At 40.3% G+C, this 20,195-nt stretch overlaps 1 protein-coding gene across 6 annotated transcripts in view; it reads left to right on the top strand.

Annotated features, from left to right (window-relative positions):
- The first annotated feature begins 3,881 nt into the window (after positions 1–3,881).
- LOC139746799 (WD repeat-containing protein 43) overlaps positions 3,882–20,195 on the top strand; it is a 60,509-nt gene continuing 44,195 nt past the window's right edge. The window contains exons 1-4 of one of the 6 annotated variants that reach the window (XM_071658356.1): positions 3,904–4,016; positions 4,873–5,033; positions 9,756–9,929; positions 11,892–12,151. In XM_071658356.1, coding sequence (XP_071514457.1) covers positions 9,759–9,929; positions 11,892–12,151 — 431 coding nt within the window. In that variant the 5' untranslated portion in view covers positions 3,904–4,016; positions 4,873–5,033; positions 9,756–9,758. Of the gene's footprint in view, positions 4,017–4,572; positions 4,749–4,845; positions 5,034–9,196; positions 9,286–9,755; positions 9,930–11,891; positions 12,152–20,195 lie in introns of those variants that run through there. The other 5 variants (XM_071658357.1, XM_071658358.1, XM_071658360.1 and 2 more) reach the window with 5 other exon arrangements.

The raw sequence follows: 20,195 nt of genomic DNA, 5'->3' as shown, positions 1-20,195 counted from the left end.
GACATATACCTATATACACATGCACATATTCATACTTGCTGCTTTTATCCATTTCCGTCGCCACCCCGCCACACATTAAATGGCACCCCCCCCCCCCCCCCCACTCCCCGGCCCGCGCGCGAAGTAGCGCTAGGAAAAGACAACAAAGGCCACATTCTTTCACACTCAGTCTCTAGCTGTCATGCATGATGCACCGAAACCACAGCTCCCTTTCCACATCCAGGCCCCACAAAACTTTCCATGGTTTACCGCAGACGCTTCACATGCCCCGGTTCAATCCAATGACAGCACGTCGACCCCGGTATACCACATCGTTCCAATTCACTCTATTCCTTGCATGCCTTTCACCCTCCTGAATGTTCAGGCCCCGATCGCTCAAAATCTTTTTCACTCCATCCTTCCACCTCCAATTAGGTCTGCCACCTCTCGTTCCCTCCACCTCTGACACATATATCCTCTGTCAATTTTTCCTCACTCATTCTCTCCATGTGACCCAACCATTTCAATACACCATCTTCTGCTCTCTCAACCACGCTCTTTTTATTACCACGCGACTCTCTCACCCTTTCATTACTTACCTCACTCGACATATTTACCTCAAACATCTCATTTCCAACACATTCACCCTCCTCCGCACAACCTTATCTATAGCCCACGCCTCGCAACCATATAACATTGTTGGAGCCACTATTCCTTCAAACATATACATTTTTGCTCTCTAAGATAACGTTCTCTCCTTCCACACATTCTTCAACGCTCCCAGAACCTTCGCCCCCTCCCCCACCCTGTGACTCACTTCCGCTTCCATGGTCCCATCCGCTGCTAAATCCACTCCCAAATATCTAAAACACTTCACTTCCTCCAGTTTTTCTACATTCAAACTTACCTCCCACATTGACTTGTCCCTTTACCCTAATGATTTTAATAACCTTGCTCTTATTTACATTTACTCTCAGCTTTCTTCTTTCACACACTTTACCAAATTCATTGACCAGCTTCTGCAGTTTCTCAACCGAATCAGCCACCAGCTGTGTGTGTGTGTGTGTGTGTGTGTGTGTGTAGGCATATGTATATTTGCCCCTATGTTTGTCTGTGCATATTTGTGTGGTCATCTTTTCGTAGATATTGAGAGGGAGTTCCAAACTCGTGTGGCGTCATTTTTACTTCTTTCAACAGAAAACAAGGGTTGAGAATAGTTGATTAGAGGCGAGAATACATTTGTCGCAGTTAACCCTTGAGTTGGACGCTGACATGTTCGAGCGCTGGATCGGTCATCGCGCAGTACTGGGAGCTCTGACACACCCACATAGCTAACGAAATCGCCCTCCGTGGTCCCCACATATATGTCAAGGTGTCACTCCCTCGTTTCTCTTGAAGGAAACTAAGGAGACACGATGCTTGTTAACTGTTAATGGTGTGGAGGCAGGTGAATAAATGAGAGCATACTTACCGCGTGAGTTATCACGATTTTCATAAGATTTTAGAAACAAAATATTGAATGCATACGAGATATGCGCTTGTGCCTAGCAACGCTGCTTTGACAATTTTATTTTTATTATTCTCATAGTCACTGACATAGCACAAGCAAAACATATCCCGATCCAAGGAATCATGAAGTATCATAATATCAATCCTCACGAAGCCGGTCTCCTCACAGAAACTGTAGGAAGCAGCAGCCGAAAGTGTGCCTTAGGAAAGGAACACCTACAGACAGCTCAAGAAAATAGCCATCAAAATCATGCCTCTTGAAAGTAGAGCAACAGCACCACGACGTACAGGAACGGCTGGCTAACAAGAGAGCTGACGCCAGGAGTGACGAGACGGGAGGTCTTTTGACTCCACTATGGTTAATTGAGAGGTGGAGGAAGAACCACCTCAGATGTGTGATGACCTTATGATCAGTCATTTTACTGGTTATTCATTTCGCTTGATACCGGGCAACTAAACAGTACCCGTTGCAAGAAGAGTCAGTTAAGTCACTCAGGAATGACCGATGAGCTTTCTCAATAATCACCTATTATTTATTTTGTAATTATATTTGTACCTTACGGAGGAGACGGCGGAGGGGTAGTTTTAAACTCGTGGGGCCCCATCTCTCTAACATTTTCTATTATCACACAACTTCCTAGAGTTATGTAAGTTGCCTGCATTAACCATGTCCTGAGTCATCCTTTCCATTCGTCCAGGACTTTAATACCATCAATACTACTTCTTTATGTCCTTTTTCAACGTCTTGCTTAATTTCATGCTGTGTCCTCAGGTTGTTCATTTCCTACACTCTCTCGAACTCTTTACTGTCCAAATCGTCGACCTCTTTAAAAAAAAACTTAAATGTTGTGAGCAGGTCATCCCTGCCTCTTCTCATTTTCCAAGACGCGTAATTTTCAAGCCTCTAACCTTTCCCTGTAGCTTTGCTTTCTTAATGCTGGTACCATCTTTGTTACCCTTTCCTATTAGCTCTTTGTGCTTCATTAGGTGCGATGACCTTATGTTGAATATGAATAGCTTACTGAATAGTTCCTTATCCATATACCTGAAAGCTCTCCTGATGTATGCCTCCCTAACTGTTCTCCTAATATGGGACTCTGGCGACAGGTTAAGGACGACAATGATTCCCAAGTCCTTATCACACACATAACCCTGAAGCTTATATTCTACTAACAATCAATCATGTTGATGCCGTTTATCGTTTTTCCCCATCCTCATTACTTTCCATTTGCTCGGGTTGAGTTTAAGCAACTCCATGTGTCTCTTCTGAATACCAATCTTGAAACCAACTCTAGCCTTTTTGTTACTTAAATAATCGTGACTCCATTTCAGCAACTTTCCGGAAACACCCAAGTCAACGTGTTCTTCATGTAAAACTTCTTTATTTGCTCAATCAAATGCCCCTTGTAAATCGACAATTGGTCTACATGTAGCCTCACAATTACTCAAACTCTTCATGACACAATCAACGGTGCTTTTCCCCTCTCATAGACCCATGTAAACTGGATGATAAAAGATATTCAACTTTATACAACAATGTGTTCAATATTATTTTCTCCTTTGCTAAAACAGGTTAGGGATATTGGTCGAAAATTTCCACTACATTTAGGTTTTGGAACAATCACTGCTTTTTTCCACTTGAATGGAATACAACCTTCATTACATGACATATTGAATAAGTCTAAAAGGGGCTTCTTCCTAATACTAGCTATACAATGAATAATGTCATATGTTACTCCATCCTATCCTGGTGCAGTAGACTTCCTCCTCTAAATAGACGTAGAGTCATAAACGGTTGAACATTTTCGAGCCAGATGGCATCAAACTTCAAAGTTCAGATTCAGGACCTCGAAGGTGAAGCATTCATCATTTGTCAGACAGAAATAACATGTAAACGCAACGTTTTCACCAGATATAAGTACTTCGCAGTTAAAATCATAGATCACAGGAAGGCATTAAAAGGATTGACTACCAAGCCCTTCAGATTCTGTTCAATACTTCATCATAGTATCATTCACATCTCATATATATATATATATATATATATATATATATATATATATATATATATATATATATATATATATATATATATATATATATATATATATAATGGCTTTCACTCTTCACATGATCAGAGCCTTGCACATGATGGACCTTCCTCACTGAATGTATGTCACCCATACAATAACCTGAGATCTGCCAACAAAATAATCATCTGAGTATTGCTCATCTTTCCTGACTACTTCCCTGTGAAAAGAAACTACGATGAGCGGGTGTTGCTGAGGTAGTTTCGTAAATTGGTGCTGTGTATCAAGATTAACTTCATGTTAGAGTATTAGTGAGAGAATTGGTTGATGGGTTTAATGTCGTTTCCAGCACCAAGTTACGGTGGCTGGACGATCGTCTTCTGTTGGATATAAGCGGCGAGGCCCCTCTCAGCCCTCACTGGCTTGGGAAGTGAACACAAACACGTGTGGATAAGCTACAAACACGTTTTAAGATAACAAATTTGTCAAAATTTTTAAGTATGTTTAAGTCCTGTTATTTGAATTTTGTTAGTGGTATGTGTATTATGCTGGAACAGTGTGTGCTGTTGTAGATCCATGGACTTGGACTCGAAGTGGCTAGGATGCTTTGAAGTAATGTAAACAAATGTTTTGAGATGAATTCTCATTGATTACCGTTAATATCAATGCATGGCAAATCTCTAGGTGATACCTTATGACAGCTCGTCACATTACGCAGAAGTGATCCCCAGTGCAGCCAGTCGTTGTTGATGTTGAACCTCAATAAACAAAAAATGAGGAAGCCAGAGGTGTCACTTCTGTTGACCCAGAATTCAGCTGATATTAGATTCTCATTACCTGACAGGTTGCGAATGTTGTTTTCCTTGACAGTCAAAATAAGTTATCTATTGATGTGTGATATGGATTTGACTCATTAGGTAAAGTTATAGTGTTTTTCATATTACAGTAACCATTTGTACACCTAAGTTGACACATGTGAGAAAGTACGTCACATTATTACCTTTGGAATATGGGTATTACTGTTTGTAACAACAGTTTAATGTTTATACAACAGAACGAATGGAACAGCTTGAGATGATAATGCAATGAAAGTCCAGCATTTTTCCCAATACCTAAATGCCACCAAATTCTAATGAGCACTACCACATACCACCAAGATTTTAGAGGATTGCAGCAGAGTTGATGGAATTCATCCGTCATGTTACAGAAAATCAAGATGATTAATGAAATGTATGTTTATATTGACTTTTGTATCACTCGCGATAAGTATATCATGAGTTTATTTCACCCCCTCGTATCCTTTTTTTCCATTTTCCATTTTCTTAAGGAATGTGTAAAACAATTTCTCTTTAAGAAGTGAAACATGATAAAAGTGAAATAACCAAGGAACAAGTAATATGTCTTAAGAAGTGAAACATGACAGAAATGAAATAACCAAGGAACAAGTAATATGGACCTTAACTTACGATGGAGAAATAATGAAACATCTAGTAGGAGTGTATTACCAAGATTGCAGTAAGTGCTGCTTTGTCTGTTTGACTTGTCTTGCCAGGTTTGTTTACATGTCTGGATACTTTTGTTCTACATGTCATCACTCTTAATGAAGATGTGTATATGGTTTCAGTATGACATTTAGTGTATAGTTTTTGGTGTTTGGTGATGTTTTTTGTTGATGAAAGCCAAAGTCCACTTTTGTTTTGCATCACCATCAGCTTTTGACATAGAGTGATTTTGAGTGAAATGTTAGAAGGGGGACACGGATTTTCTATCTTTGTTATGTGTGTTCTACACTCACGGATTCATTATTTTTACTGTAGAGTATGCTATGAGTGTGGCATTTTCCTTTGTTACCCTTAAAACTTAATATATAGGAACTCATTAGTGGTAAGGTTATGAGGGAAGGGAAAAATGTGGGGTTAGATTATGATTTAGTAATGTAAAATATCCATAAAGATTGATACCTAAAGCTATTCTACCAATTTTAATGCTACTTGTGTCTTGTGGGTTCTGTTTCTGGTAAAATTTCATAGGTAACAAATAAATATACACTGTACTGTGGCTATGGCTTGAGTGGATGTTGGGTGGAGGGGCAATATTTGTTTGTGGCCAGTGTTAACAAAGACAGCCTAATCTAAACTGGTCTTTATGTTGCTGGTTGTGATTGTGATAGAAGAACTTTCACATTTCAGAATAACTGCGTGTATATGATTTTTTTTCAGTCTTTGTAATCTTGTATAAGCTTTGGTATCCCATTTATGCATTGTAACTAGTGTGTGTTGTGACTGTAAGTTACCGCTAGATGAATTTAAGTAGAATAGCTTTGTTTATACTTGGTCAGAATGATGAGTTCAGTTCTGTGATCATTTGATAGAAACCTTGGATGTCCTGACGTGTCAACAGTAGATATGGGAATAGTATGCAAATGAAATGGCCTTTTCAGTGGGAATGTAATCATAATTTCAGATTTGAAAAAGTTTAGGATCATGTTTACATGTCATACTGCCACCCTCATTGGGAAGCTGGTGCAAATTTATGTTGAAATTGGATCTTCTGTGATGACACTTGCTGCAATAATATCTTGATAGAGTTAGCAGAGATTGGTGAATTCGTTGAGTGCCTTGTGGCATTCCACAAATGATATGCCAATGTGATAATATTTTCTCTTACTGACTCTGTGATAGCAGAGTGAGAAGATTATGTATTAAAGAAAGCAAAAAAAAGTGGTGGCTAATATCCCAACACATACACCTCATGATGAGCAATATTTGGTCTACAAAGTCAAATGCTTCCATGAAAGTAATCATTGGTATGATAGCAGTACAACCAGTTATGTCAGTCTCACACAGAATAGATAAAAAGGACTGACTCTTGGGGCAGTTAATTTGGAAGTGAATACCATAATGAAGCATTTCGAGTTTTTTTTTTTATTTCTATGTTATCATTAGTACCCTTTGGAGGTCTCTTCCATTGCCAAGAAGATGTGGTAAAAATTCCACTATCATTATCTAAACAACTACCATTATGAGTGCTTGGCCACCTACATAAAGATGATATATGCATTATGATCCTGCAGAAAATATATAGTGTGTTGGATGACTTGGGTTTAGGTGGAACATTTATGATATGTATCACTTGGTTAGGAAAGTGAAAAAGAATAACATGAGAACTGTGGCTAACTATTTACAACTCTTCAGCTATTTGATATTTTGCCACGAAGCTTTGCTTTCTTCTCATCCACACTCTGAAGTCTGTGCTGGAAACTTCAGTGTACACCAAAGGATTGGGTGGGCTCCATCCAGAATGATCCTGGTGCAGCTAAGGCCTTCTCCTTTACTTTCCTTAATGATCTGGAACAACTGATTTAGCACCATACCCAAGTTCCCTACTGTCACAATGACTTTTGTAATACACGACTTCTTTTTTTTTTTTTTTTTTTTTTACTTCTGATCCCCTTCTACTATACCTACACCAATTTTTGCCCCCTTAGGGTCTTTTAAACTCGGTCTTATTTTGGTATTTCTAATTGGGCACACCCATCCTTTATCACCCCTCGAAATGCCAACTTTGGCACTTTCGGAGAGCTCAACGGTTATTCCATGCAGCTTTGTTTTTAACTTCTCTGGGTTGGGTACTGTTTCTCTTGGTTGGGATGTCTCATATTATGCTGAATGCATAGCAGATCTCTTGGCTGGGATGGAGTCCTACATCCCATCCTCTTCTTGATCTATTTGTCATCAGTTGTGGTGTGATTGCTTCTGCTCTGATGCCTTTAGCATCAGGATCAGTGCATACCAAACCATGAAACTCTTTCCTTCCCAGAAACCTCTTGTGCTCTTTCATTTCTGCTTGGAATCACTTCACAGCTGTTCGAAGAGCTAAGCGCACTGTAATGAAAAGAAAGTTTGCTGACTTGACTTTTACTGGCAAGTCTTTTTGGCCCTTAACCAAAAGTATTTCTAACTACCACTTTAATTCAACCTTTACACTTTTTTCTGGCCAGATCAATATGTTATTAAGTCTCCAATTGATAAAGCCACCCTTTTTGACATCTTGTTTACCTCTAACTCAAGTTTGGATGATTCAGATTCTATTTCTCCACCCTATGTCCTCCCTCTGAAGTTATTTCATCTCTTATATTCCCCTCAAGCTAGGTCATCCCAATACTCTTTCAGATCCAGGTGGACAAGGCTTCTGGCTCAGTTGGCATACCTCCTTGTGCTCAAAGGGAGAGCGTCTCAGAGCAAGCGCTAATCCTTGCTCCCTTGTTTGCTAGGAAGCATTTCTTGGTGGAGCCCATCCACTTTAACGCCTCAAACTATTACTCACAACTATTGCTCAATTGCTCTCATTTCTGTCATCTCCTTGGTCTTTGAAACCCCTCTAAACTTTCACTTTCTCAAACACTTAGAATCCAATTCCTCTCTCTGATAACAAGTATGGATATCACAGTTCTAGATCCTTTACTGATCTCACCTGTGTGATTCACCTCTTGTCCTCTTTTTTCAGAGATATTGGTGAACCTTTTATCATATTCCTCAACATCTTTAAAGCATTTGACAGGGTTTCACCTAGGTTTTTGCTTTCTAAACTCCCCTCCCATTGTTTCACTGCTTGTCTCTGTTCTCTGGTGCATAGTTTCCTTAGTGGCTGTTCCATCACAGTATTCGTTGATGGAGCATCTTCCTCCTACCCTTTCAACAGTGGTTTTCTTCAGAGTTCTGCCCTCTCTTTCTCCTTTCAGTAGAAGACCCTTCTCTCTTCCACTTCTAACCTTGTTCACTCCTATGCTGATGATTCCACTTTCCATGCCTCATGTCACTTTTCCTCACCTCCATCTAACTTTAACGCTCATTCTTTTTCTCGTATTGATCATGTTTTCTCTCTCACTTCTGATCTGTGCATCTTTTTGGAATGGGGATGCAGAAACCTTGTGAAATTTAATAGTGCTAAAGCATAATTTCTCCCTGCATATCTTTCTAAGAATCATCTGTTTCCCTCTGTTCAATTTCAAAGCACCATAATTCATCCTTTTAATAATATAAACATGTTGGGCATACCCATCTGGAATGCTGCCCACACAGCTGGAGGGGATCACCCTCCACCTCTCTATTAACTAGAGTGGAATGAAAAGCCTTTCCTCTTATTAATCCTCCTGGCATCACCTCTCTTCAGCTTTCCCTTTCTGTTGCTGCTCTCTTTTGTCTGCATGTGTCCCCACCCCAAAAGTTTGGACCCATGGCATGCATGTGGCTGCTGCTTCCACAACTGCATGGAGACGAGCTACTCAAGGATTGGCTGTTATGAAACGTCCTTCCTTTGAAAAAATAAACTTTGAAATTCTCTTCCTTTTGTTTTTCCCTTTTTGTATAACCTTTCTCTTTTAAAGAGTCGGGTCTACAAACACTTGAGGAGCCCTGATTAATTTCTGATTTCTATCTCATTGATTTTTTCTTTCTCCTAAGATGGCATTGATTTGTGCTTATTATTTATTTGTGCTGTTTTGTTCACTAACATAAAAAGTGAAGAAATAAGTGACTTAGAGGGTGATTTTAGTGTTATTACAAATGAAGAATGGGAGGCATCCTCACTGAACTCATGGTTATGGAAATGATTATGTATCATTTGCCTTAATTTTCTTTGTATTTCTTAGGTAATGGAGAATTTTCTTTGCAGATGATAGGTAAAGACCTAAAATACTTCCAGGAAGCAACACCAGTGCTTTATCCTCCCCATCTATGCTAGCCGCTTGATCTTCTCACACTTATAGGTAGTGTGAAAGGTGTAATATCTCTACATACAGTATATTCATATTATTCACCTACATTGTATAACTATCTGCCATCTTTTACCCAACCCACCTTTCCCTGTAAGGTTGGTTTCCTCCCAGTGACTTGGGAGATTCGAAATTGACCTTGCAAGTAACCGTTCATTGGAGGATAGGTTTATTTGATGTCATTGGTCGGAAGGTATAAGTGATGGCATAGCAAAAGATCATAGTGTTGTGTATGAGTGGAGTTATTCATGTATCGCTCCAGGGTACAGTATAGTTGTTTTTGCTTGTATTTCAAGATGCTCTGACACCTTTTCTTAGGTTCATCTGCCTCACTGAATTAGACATAAGTTTAGCTAGAGAAAATGCAGAAAAATGTGTTTTTCAAAAGCTCAAAGCTGATCTTGCATGACCTTCTTACAATTTTGTTAGATTTTGTTTGATCATGGTAAACACCTGTTTTACAGGAAATGGTAAAAGCAAAGCTCTTGAGTTTCTCACCAACTGGTGAGAAGCTAGCACACTGTGGCCCAAGTGGAATTTTGAGGATTTGGGATACTGCCACTGGAGTCTTGGAACATGAATATCAACCAGCAGAACACCTCACAGCTACTGCAACTTGTATCAGATATTCTCCCACGGTAAGAATATGAATTCTTTATGGTATTTTACAATAAAAAACATTGAATTCATACAGGATTGGTAATTAGAAGCAAAATTTTATTTGACAGTGGCTACTAATACAATGTTAACTTTTAATGATTGAGAGCAGGATAGCATTATCAAGCACAAGTATGTTCATTAATGTATCACTGAATGTACACTACTGCAAAATCTATGCCATTTTGATAAAGCTTAATTTTCCTGCATAAGGTGGACATAGTCAGCTTTAATTTAGTGGTTGTAACATCTTTCAATCTGCTGATCTTCTTTCTCCATATACATGTTTTATTCCATACATTTCACAGTTGGAAAATGTTTCTTCTTGCACTTATTTGTACTCATTTATTTGCTTCAAAGAAGTCTGTTATTTTCTTCTTAAATAACATTTTGAGATGTTTGATTGACATCTTAATGTATTTTTCAACAGCATAATTATCAAGTGCAAGTTTGGCTAAAGCATCAGCTGTATCAGGCTCTCAGAGGCCTATATGAGGTGGAATCTACAGCAGTTTGATTTAAATCCCTTGACCAATAATGTTTGAATATTTGTCTTTACCTTCAGAGACAAACATTTTCAGCTTTTTTTTCCATACTAGGTAGCACCAGGAACAGACGAAGAATGGATGCGTTCACTCATGTCCATTTTCTTGCTGTTGTGCAGTGCTCTGAAATCACAGCCCCTATCCACCATTAAGCCCCATAGGCTTTTCCATTGTTTCCCCAGCCACTTCATATGGCCTGTTTCCAATGATTAATAGCATGTCAACCTGTGTATACCACATCATTCCATTTCACTCTATCGTGCATGCCTTTCACCCTCCTATTTGTTGAGGTCCTAACCACTCAAAATTTTTTTTTCACTCCCTTTTCCTTTTTCTCTTCATGCATAACAAATATATCCTCTTTGCCTACCTCTCCTCACTCATTCTATCCAAATGTGCACACCATTTTGGCACCTTTTCAGCTCTCTCATCCATGCTTTACTTATTACCACACTTCTCTAATCCTTTTATTACTTACTTGATCAGACTTTCACACCACATATTGTCCCCAAACATTTCATTTCCAACACTTTTCCCCTCTTCTACACATCTTCATCTGTAGCCCATGTCTTGCATCCATACAATATAACTGTGACTACTATACCTTCAAGCATACCTATTTTAACCCCCTAGATAATGATCTCTCTTACCACACTTTCTTCAGTGCTCCCAAAACCTTCTCACCAGTGATGTAACTCACTTCTGCTTCCATAGTTCTGTTTACTGCTATATCCACTCCCAGGTATCTGAAACACTTCACTTCTTCCAGAGTTTGAATTAACTCATCCCAACCATCCTGTCCTTCCTCCCTATTGAACCTCATTACCTTGCTTTTATTCACATTTACGTCAATTTCCTCCTTTTCCACACTCTCCCAAACTCATTTACTAACTTCTGGAGTTTCTCACTTGAAGCTGCCTCCAGTGCTGTGTCATCAACAGATGACAATTGGTTTACTTCCCAAGCCCCCTTCACTCTCTACAGACTATATACTCACTACTTTTCAAAACCCTTGCATTTACCTCCCTCACCACCCCATCCATAAACAACGTCCAGGTTCCTCTCTCCATCTTGGTAACATCAACACACATTCAAACACTCCTTGCTTGGTGCCCTCTGTTGTTCCATTTTTTGGAAATTGATACTCAAGAAGGGGGGATTGTAGCCTGTACTCCTGCCTCTCTTAATTGTCATCTGTGACACACAGTAATATGGAGGTAGAATTCTTTCTTCCCCACCCTTTAATTGGGAGCTCTCATTAGATGTTAGCATGTTTACTCTGTCATTGAATATTATTAAGTTTGATTTAGAAATATATAAGACTTGATATTGTGCAGATGCAAATGCATTACTTGAATAAAGAACATTGTTTAACCAATTTATGTTTCATTTTTACAGAGGAGCACAGAAACACCGAAAAAAGCAGCAAAGGCAAAGAATTCACTAGCAGATGATAAAGGTAGTCTTTTAGCAATGGGAACTTTAGCTGGCAACATCATCCTCTACTGTCCTGAGAAGTCAGATATTATTGCCACGTTCAAGCATTCTCCCCCTCATGCAATAGTTGATGTAGCATGGCGTAGTCCTCACAGACTCTTTTCTTTATCAGCAAATAACAGTTTGATCGAATGGGATATTGCTTCAGGAAAGAAGATTGTGTGAGTTTTTATCTTTATATGTTATCATGACCCTTATTTCTTCCCTTATGTAATTACTGTGCAGTAGGTAATTGTTTTCATATTCATAGATGTATTTTTTATTTTCCATTTTAAACTCCAATCATGGATAAGTATGTCATTTTTGTAAGAACAATTTATCAATGGTATTGCACATAAAAATTTTAGACTTTGGAAATAGTCAGAGAACTACTGTGTGTCAGTAGAATACCTGCTTTGGATGTTATGGTTGATAAGTTGGTATAGATATGAATGCAAGAATTTTGGAGAGGGGCAAGTATGCAGTCTGTTGTCGATGAGAGGGCTTGGGAAGTGAGTCAATTGTTTGCTGATGATTCAGTGCTGGTGGCTGATTTGGGTGAGAAACTGCATAAGCTGGTGACTGAGTTTGGGAAAGTGTGTGAAAGAAGAAAGCTGAAAGTAAATGTGAATAAAAGCAAGGGTATGACATTCAGTAGGGTTGAGGGACAAGTCATTTGGGAGGTAAGTTTGATTGGAGAAAAACTGGAGGAAGTGAAGTGTTTTAGATATCTGGGAGTGGATTTGGCTGTCGATGGAACCATGGAAGTGGAAGTGAGTCTCAGGGTGGGGGAGGGGGCAAAAGTTCTGGGAGCGTTGAAGAATGTGTGGAAGGCAAGAACATTATCTTGGAGAGCAAAAATGGGTATGTTTGAAGGAATAGTGGTTCCAACAATGTTATATGGTTGCGAGGCATGGGCTGTAGATAGGGTTGTGCAGAGGAGTGTGGATGTGTTGGAAATGAGATGTTTGAGGATAATATGTGGTGTGAGGTGGTTTGATCGAGTAAGTAAGGCTAAGAGAGATGTGTGGTAATAAAAAGAGTGTGGTTGAGAGAGCAGAAGGGGATGTATTGAAATGGTTTGGCCACATGGAGAGAATGAGTGAGGAAAGATTGACAAAGAGGATATATGTGTCAGAGTTGGAGGGAATGAGGATAAGTGGGAGACCAAATTGGAGGTGGAAGAATGGAGTAAAAAAGATTTTTAGTGATCAGGGCCTGAACATACAGGAGGTTGAAAGGCATGCAAGGAATAGAGTGAATTGGAACAATGTGGTATACTGGGGTCGACTTGCTGTCAGTAGATTGAACCAGGGCATGTGAAGCGTCTTGGGTAAACCATGGAAAGTTTTGTGAGGCCTAGGTGTGGAAAGGGAGCTGTGGTTTCGGTGCATTACACATGACAGCTAGTCTGAGTGTGAACGAATGTGGCCTTTGTTGTCTTTCCTGGCACTACCTCGCATGTGCGCGGGGCGTCCTAGCTTCGTCTCTTCGATGTATATCAACTGACTTATATTTCTCTCTTGTGTCTCCCCTGATGATGTGATTATTACGCAAAAGTGCACTTGGGAACTTATTGTGTTCATTTTCCCCGTAGACTCATAGGAATATCTTGATCACGCACAAAATTGTGATCCTTTCCAACATGTGTATATATGTATATGTCTGTGTATGTATAGGTATGTATATGTGCATGTGTGGGCACGTATGTACATGTGTATGTGGGTGGGTTAGGCCATTCTTTCATCTGTTTTCCTTGGGCTACCTCGCTAACCAGGGAGACAGTGACAAAGTATAATTAATGAATAAATAAGATTATTTATTTATTATACTTTAAAGCTGTTTCTTGTGTCATTGAGGTTGTGCCAGGAAACAGACGAAGAACGACCCATCCACTCGTATACACATAAATGCCCATACAAGTGCATATACATACACATATACATACAAATGCATACACAGACATATACACACATACACATGTACATATTCATACTTGCTTGCCTTCATCCATTCCCAGCACCACCCTGCCCTACAGGAAATTGAAATTGGAATACAAAAAGCAGAGGGTTTCCAAACCCCTGCTCCCGCCCCCTTTAGTCGCCTTTTATGATGCAGGGAATATGTGTGAAGTATTCTTTCTTCCCTATCCTCAGGGATAGGCTGAGGATAGGGTAGAAACAAAAGTCAAGCAGGGGGTGTTCATCCTTCTTGAAGGCTCAGATTGGGGTGTCTGAATGTGTGTGGATGTAACCAATATGTCAAGAAATGAGAGGTAGGTAGTATATTTGAGGAAAGAATCCTGGATGTTCTGGCTCTGAGTAAAAGGAAGCTCAAGGGTAAAGGGCAAGAATGGCTTGGAAAAGTCTTAGGAGTAAAGGCAGGGGTTGGTGAGAGGACAAGAACTAAGGAAGGAGTAGCATTTCTGAAGCAGGAGTTGTGAGAGTATGTGATAGAGTTTAAGGAAGTAAATTCTAGATTGATTCGGGTAAAACTGAAATGAATGTAGAGAGATGGTGATTATTGGTGCTAATGCACCTGGTTATAAGAAGAAAGATCACAAAAGGCAAGTGTTGTGGAAGCAGCTGAGTGAGTGTGTCTGCAGCTTTGGTATACGAGACTGGGTATTAGTGATGGTTGATTTAAATGTGAAAGTGAGTAATATGGCAGTTGAGGGTATATTTAGTGTACATGGGATATTCAGTGCTGTGAATGGAAATGGTGAAGGGCTTGTGGATTTGTGCTGAAAAAAGACTGGTGATTGGGAATGCCTGGTTTAAAATGAGAGATATCCATAAGTATACGTATGTGAGTAGGAGAGATGGTCAGAGGGCATTTTTAGATTACGGAGAGACTTTTGGGTGCTAATGTGCTGAGAGGGGCAGCTGGTGGGATGTCTGATCACCATCTTGTGGAGGCGAAGGTGAAGATTTGTAGAGATTTTCAAAAAAGAAGAGAGAATATCAAGGAGAAGGGAGTGATGAGAGTAAATGAGCTTGGAAAGAAGACTTGTGTGTGGAAGTACCAGGAGAGATTGAGTGTAGAATGGCAAAAGGTGAAAGCAAATGATATTAGGGAAGTGGGTGAGGAATGGGATGTATTTAGGGAAGCTGTGATGGCATGTATAAAAAATGCATGTGGCATGAGAAAGATGGGAGGTGGGCAGATTAGAAACAGTAGTGAATGGCGGGATAAAGAAGTAAAATTGTTAGTGAAAATGAAATGAGAGGCACTTGGAAAATACCTGCAAAGAAGGCATGCAAAGGACGGAGATGTATAAGAGAAAGCAGCACGAGGTCAAGAGGAAGGTGCAAAGGTTGAAAAAGAGGACAAAATGAGAGGGGGGTTGAGAGAGTATCCTTAATCTTTAAGGAGAATAGGAAGATGTTTTGGAAGGAGGTAAATAATGTGCATAAGGCGAGAACAAATTGGAACATCAGTGAAGGGGGCAAAGGGGGAGGGGAGGAGTGACAGCAGGTTGTGATGAAGTGAGGAGACGGAGTGAGTATTTTGAGCTTTTGTTGAATGTGTTTGACGATAGAGTGGCAGATGCAGGATTCCTTGGTTGGGGTGGTGTGTGAAGTGAGAGGGTCAGGGAGAATGGTTTGGTTCAGAGAGAAGAGGTGGTGAAAGCTTTATGGAAGATGAAATCCAGCAAGGCAACGGGTTTGGATGGCATTGTAGTGGCATTTATAAAGAAAGGGGGTGACTGTATTGTTGAATTGTTGATAAGGATGTTCATTGTATGTATGGATCATGGCGAAGTGCCTGAGGATTGGTGGAATGCTTGTATAGTGCCATTGTACAAAGGCAAAGGGGATGAAGGTGTGTGTTCATATGACAGAGGCATAAGTTTATTGAGTATTTGTGGAAAATTGTATGGAAGGGTATTGATTGAGAAGATGAAGGCATGTGCAGAGCATCAGATTGGGGAGGAGCAGTGTGGTTTCAGAAGTGGTAGAGGATTTGTGGATCAGGTGTTTGCTTTGAAGAATGTAAGTGAGAAATACGTAGAAAAACAGATGAATATGTATGTATCATATGTGGATGTAGAGAAGGCTTATGATAGATTTGTTAGAGATGCTTTTTGGAAGGTCTTAAGAGTATATGGTGTGGTAGGTAAGCTGATAGAAGCAGTGAGAAGGTTTTATCAAGAGTGTAAGACATGTATGAGTAGAAACAGAGGAGAATGATTGGTTCCCAGTGATGGTCTGCAGCAGGGATGTTTGATGCCCCATTGTTGCTTTATTTGTTTATGAATGGGATGGCTAGGGAGGTAAATGCAAGAGTTTTGAAGAGAAGGGCAAGTATGCAGTCTGTTGTGGATGAGAGGGCCTGGGAAGCGAGTCAGTTGTTGTTCGTCAATGGTGCAGCACTGGTGGCTGATTCAAGTGAGAAACTGAAGGAGTTGGCGAGTGAGCTTGGAAAACTGTGTGAAAGAAGAAATTTGAGAGTAAATGTGAATAAGAGCTAGGTCATTTGATTTCGCAGGGTTGAGGGACAAGTTACTTGTGACTAAAGTTTTAATAAAGAAAAATTGGAGCAAATGAAGTGTTTTAGATATCTGGGATTGGACTTAGCAGCAAATGGAACCATGGAAGTGGAAGTCAGTCATAGGTTGGGGGAGGGGGCAAAGGTTCTTTGAGCGACGAAGAATGTGTGGAAAGAGATAACGTTATCTAGGAAAGCAAAAATGGGTATATTTGAAGGATTAGTAGTTCCAACAATATTATATGGTTGCGAGGCATGGGATATAGACAAAGTTGTACATAGGAGGGTGGATGTGTTGTAAATGAAATGTTTGAGGACAATATGTGTTGTGAGGTGGTTTGATCAAGTAATGAAAGGGTAAGAGAGATGTGTGGAAATAAAAAGAATGTGGTTGAGAGAGCAGAAGAGGGTTGTTGAAATGGTTTGGACATATGGAGAGAATTAGTGAGGAAAGGTGGAGAAGAGGATTTATGTGTCAGAGGTGGAGGGACGAAGAAGCTGGAGACCAAATTGGGGGTGGAAGGATGGAGTGAAAAGATTTTGAGCAGTTGGGACCTGAACATGCAGGAAAGTGAGAGATGTGCTAGGAATAGAGTGAACTGCAACGATTTGGTTTACCAGGGTTGACGTGCTGTCATTAGACTGAACTAGGGCTTATGAAATGTCTTTGGGAAACCATGGAAAGGTCTGTGGGGCCTGGATGTAGATAGGGAACTATGGTAAACCATGGAAAGGTCTGTGGGGCGTAGATATGGATAGGGAGCTGTAGTTTCAGTGCATTACTCATGACAGCTAGAGACTGAGTGTGAAAAGATGTGGCCTTTTTTGTCTGTTTTCTTGGTGCTGCCTCACAGACAAAGGGGATGACAGTGCTGTTTTCTGTTGGGCAGGGTGGTGCCAGGAATGGAGGAATGCAAACAAGTATGAATATGTACATGTGTATATATATATATTTGTGTGCATGTATATGTATATGTACTTGTGTATATAAGGAAGTATCAGGAGAGACTGAGTACAGAATGGAGAAAGGTGAGAACAAAGGACGTAAGGGGAGTGGGGGAGGAATGGGATGTATTTAGGGAAGCAGTGATGGCTTGCGCAAAAGATGCTTGTGGCAATAGAAGCATTGGGGGTGGGCAGATTAGAAAGGGTAGTGAGTGGTGGGATAAAGAAGTAAGATTATTAGTGAAAGAGAAGAGAGAGGCATTTGGACGATTTTTGCAGGGAAATCATGCAAATGAGTGGGAGATGTATAAAAGAAAGAGGCAGGAGGTCAAGAGAAAGGTGCAAGAGGTGAAAAAGAGGGCAAATGAGAGTTGGGGTGACAGAGTATCATTAAATTTTAGGGAGAATAAAAAGATGTTTTGGAAGGAGGTAAATAAAGTGCATAAGACAAGGGAACAAATGGGAACTTCAAGGAAGGGGGCTAATAGGGAGGTGATAACAAGTAGTGGTGATGTGAGAAGGAGATGGAGTGAGTATTTTGAAGGTTTGTTGAATGTGTTTGATGATAGAGTGGCAGATATAGGGTGTTTTGGTCGAGGTGGTGTGCAAAGTGAGAGGGTTAGGGAAAATGATTTGGTAAACAGAGAAGAGGTAGTAAAAGCTTTGCGGAAAATGAAAGGCGGCAAGGCTGTGGGTTTGGATGGTATTGCCGTAGAATTTATTAAAAAAGGGAGTGACTGTATTGTTGACTGGTTGGTAAGGTTATTTAATGTATGCATGACTCATGTTGAGGTGCCTGAGGATTGGCGGAATGCTTGCATAGTGCCACTTCACAAAGGCAAAGGGGATAAGAGTGAGTATTCAAATTACAGAGGTATAAGTTTGTTGAGTATTCCTGGTAAATTATATGGGAGGGTATTGATTGAGAGGGTGAAGGCATGTACAGAGCATCAGATTGGGGAAGAGCAGTGTGGTTTCAGAAGTGGTAGAGGATGTGTGGATCAGGTGTTTGCTTTGAAGAATGTATGTGAGAAATACTTAGAAAAGCAAATGGATTTGTATGTAGCATTTATGGATCTGGAGAAGGCATATGATAGAGTTGATAGAGATGCTCTGTAGAAGATATTAAGAATATATGGTGTGGGAGGCAAGTTGTTAGAAGCAGTGAAAAGCTTTTATCGAGGATGTAAGGCATGTGTACGTGTAGGAAGAGAGGAAAGTGATTGGTTCTCAGTGAATGTTGGTTTGCGGCAGGGGTGTGTGATGTCTCCATGGTTGTTTGATTTGTTTATGGATGGGGTTGTTAGGGAGGTGAATGCAAGAGTTTTGGAAAGAGGGGCAAGTATGCAGTCTGTTGTGGATGAGAGGGCTTGGGAAGTGAGTCAGTTGTTGTTCACTGATGATACAGCGCTGGTGGCTGATTCATGTGAGAAACTGCAGAAGCTGGTGACTGAGTTTGGTAAAGTGTGTGAAAGAAGAAAGTTGAGAGTAAATGTGAATAAGAGCCGGGTTATTAGGTACAGTAGGGTTGAGGGTCAAGTCAACTGGGAGGTAAGTTTGAATGGAGAAAAACTGGAGGAAGTGAAGTGTTTTAGATATCTGGGAGTGGATTTGGCAGTGGATGGAACCATGGAAGCGGAAGTGAATCATAGGGTGGGGGAGGGGGCGAAAGTTTTGGGAGCATTGAAGAATGTGTGGAAGTCAAGAACATTATCTCGGAAAGCAAAAATGGGTATGTTTGAAGGAACAGTGGTTCCAACAATGTTATATGGTTGCGAGGCGCTGGCTATAGATAGAGTTGTGTGCAGGAGGGTGGATGTGCTGGAAATGAGATGTTTGAGGACAATGTGTGGTGTGAGGTGGTTTGACGGAGTAAGTGATAATAGGGTAAGAGAGATGTGTGGTAATAAAAAGAGTGTGGTTGAGAGAGCAGAAGAGGGTGTTTTGAAATGGTTTGGGCACATGGAGAGAATGAGTGAGGAACGATTGACTAAGAGGATATATGTTTCAGAGGTGGAGGGAACGAGAAGTGGGAGACCAATTTTGAGGTGGAAAGATTGAGTGAAAAAAATTTTGAGTGATTGGGGCCTGAACATGGAGGAGGGTGAAAGGTGTGCAAGGAATAGAGTGAATTGGAATGATGTGGTATACTGGGGTCGACGTGCTGTCAATGGATTGAACCAGGGCATGTGAAGCGTCTGGGGTAAACCATGGAAAGTTCTGTGTTGCCTGGATGTGGAGAGGGAGCTGTAGTTTCGGTGCATTATTACATGACAGCTAGAGACTGAGTGTGAACGAATGTGGCCTTTGTTGTCCTTTCCTAGCGCTACCTCATGCACATGCGGGGGGAAGGGGGTTGTTATTTCATGTGTGGCGGGGTGACGATGGGAATGAATAAAGGCAGACTATGAATTTTTTTTTTTTTTTTTTTCCAAAAGAAGGAACAGAGAATTGGGCCAGGTGAGGGTATTCCCTCAAGGCCCAGTCCTCTGTTCTTAACGCTACCTCGCTAATGCGGGAAATGGCGAATAGTTTGAAAGAAAAGAAGAAAAGATGAATTATGTACATGTGTATATATGTATATGTCTGTGTGTGTATATATATGTATACATTGAGATGTATAGGTATGTATATGTACGTGTGTGGACATGTATATGTGTGGGTGGGTTGGGCCATTCTTTTGTCTGTTTCCTTGCGCTACCTTGCTAACGCGGGAGACAACAACAAAGCAAAATAAATAAATAAAATAAATGTTAGTTTTATTTATTTTATTATACTTTGTCACTGTCT

This window comes from Panulirus ornatus, chromosome 66 (genome assembly GCF_036320965.1).
Source record: "Panulirus ornatus isolate Po-2019 chromosome 66, ASM3632096v1, whole genome shotgun sequence".
Classification (NCBI taxonomy): Eukaryota; Metazoa; Arthropoda; class Malacostraca; order Decapoda; family Palinuridae; genus Panulirus; species Panulirus ornatus.
Note: the sequence above shows the minus strand (reverse complement) of the source record. Positions and strands in the feature narration are given on the sequence as shown.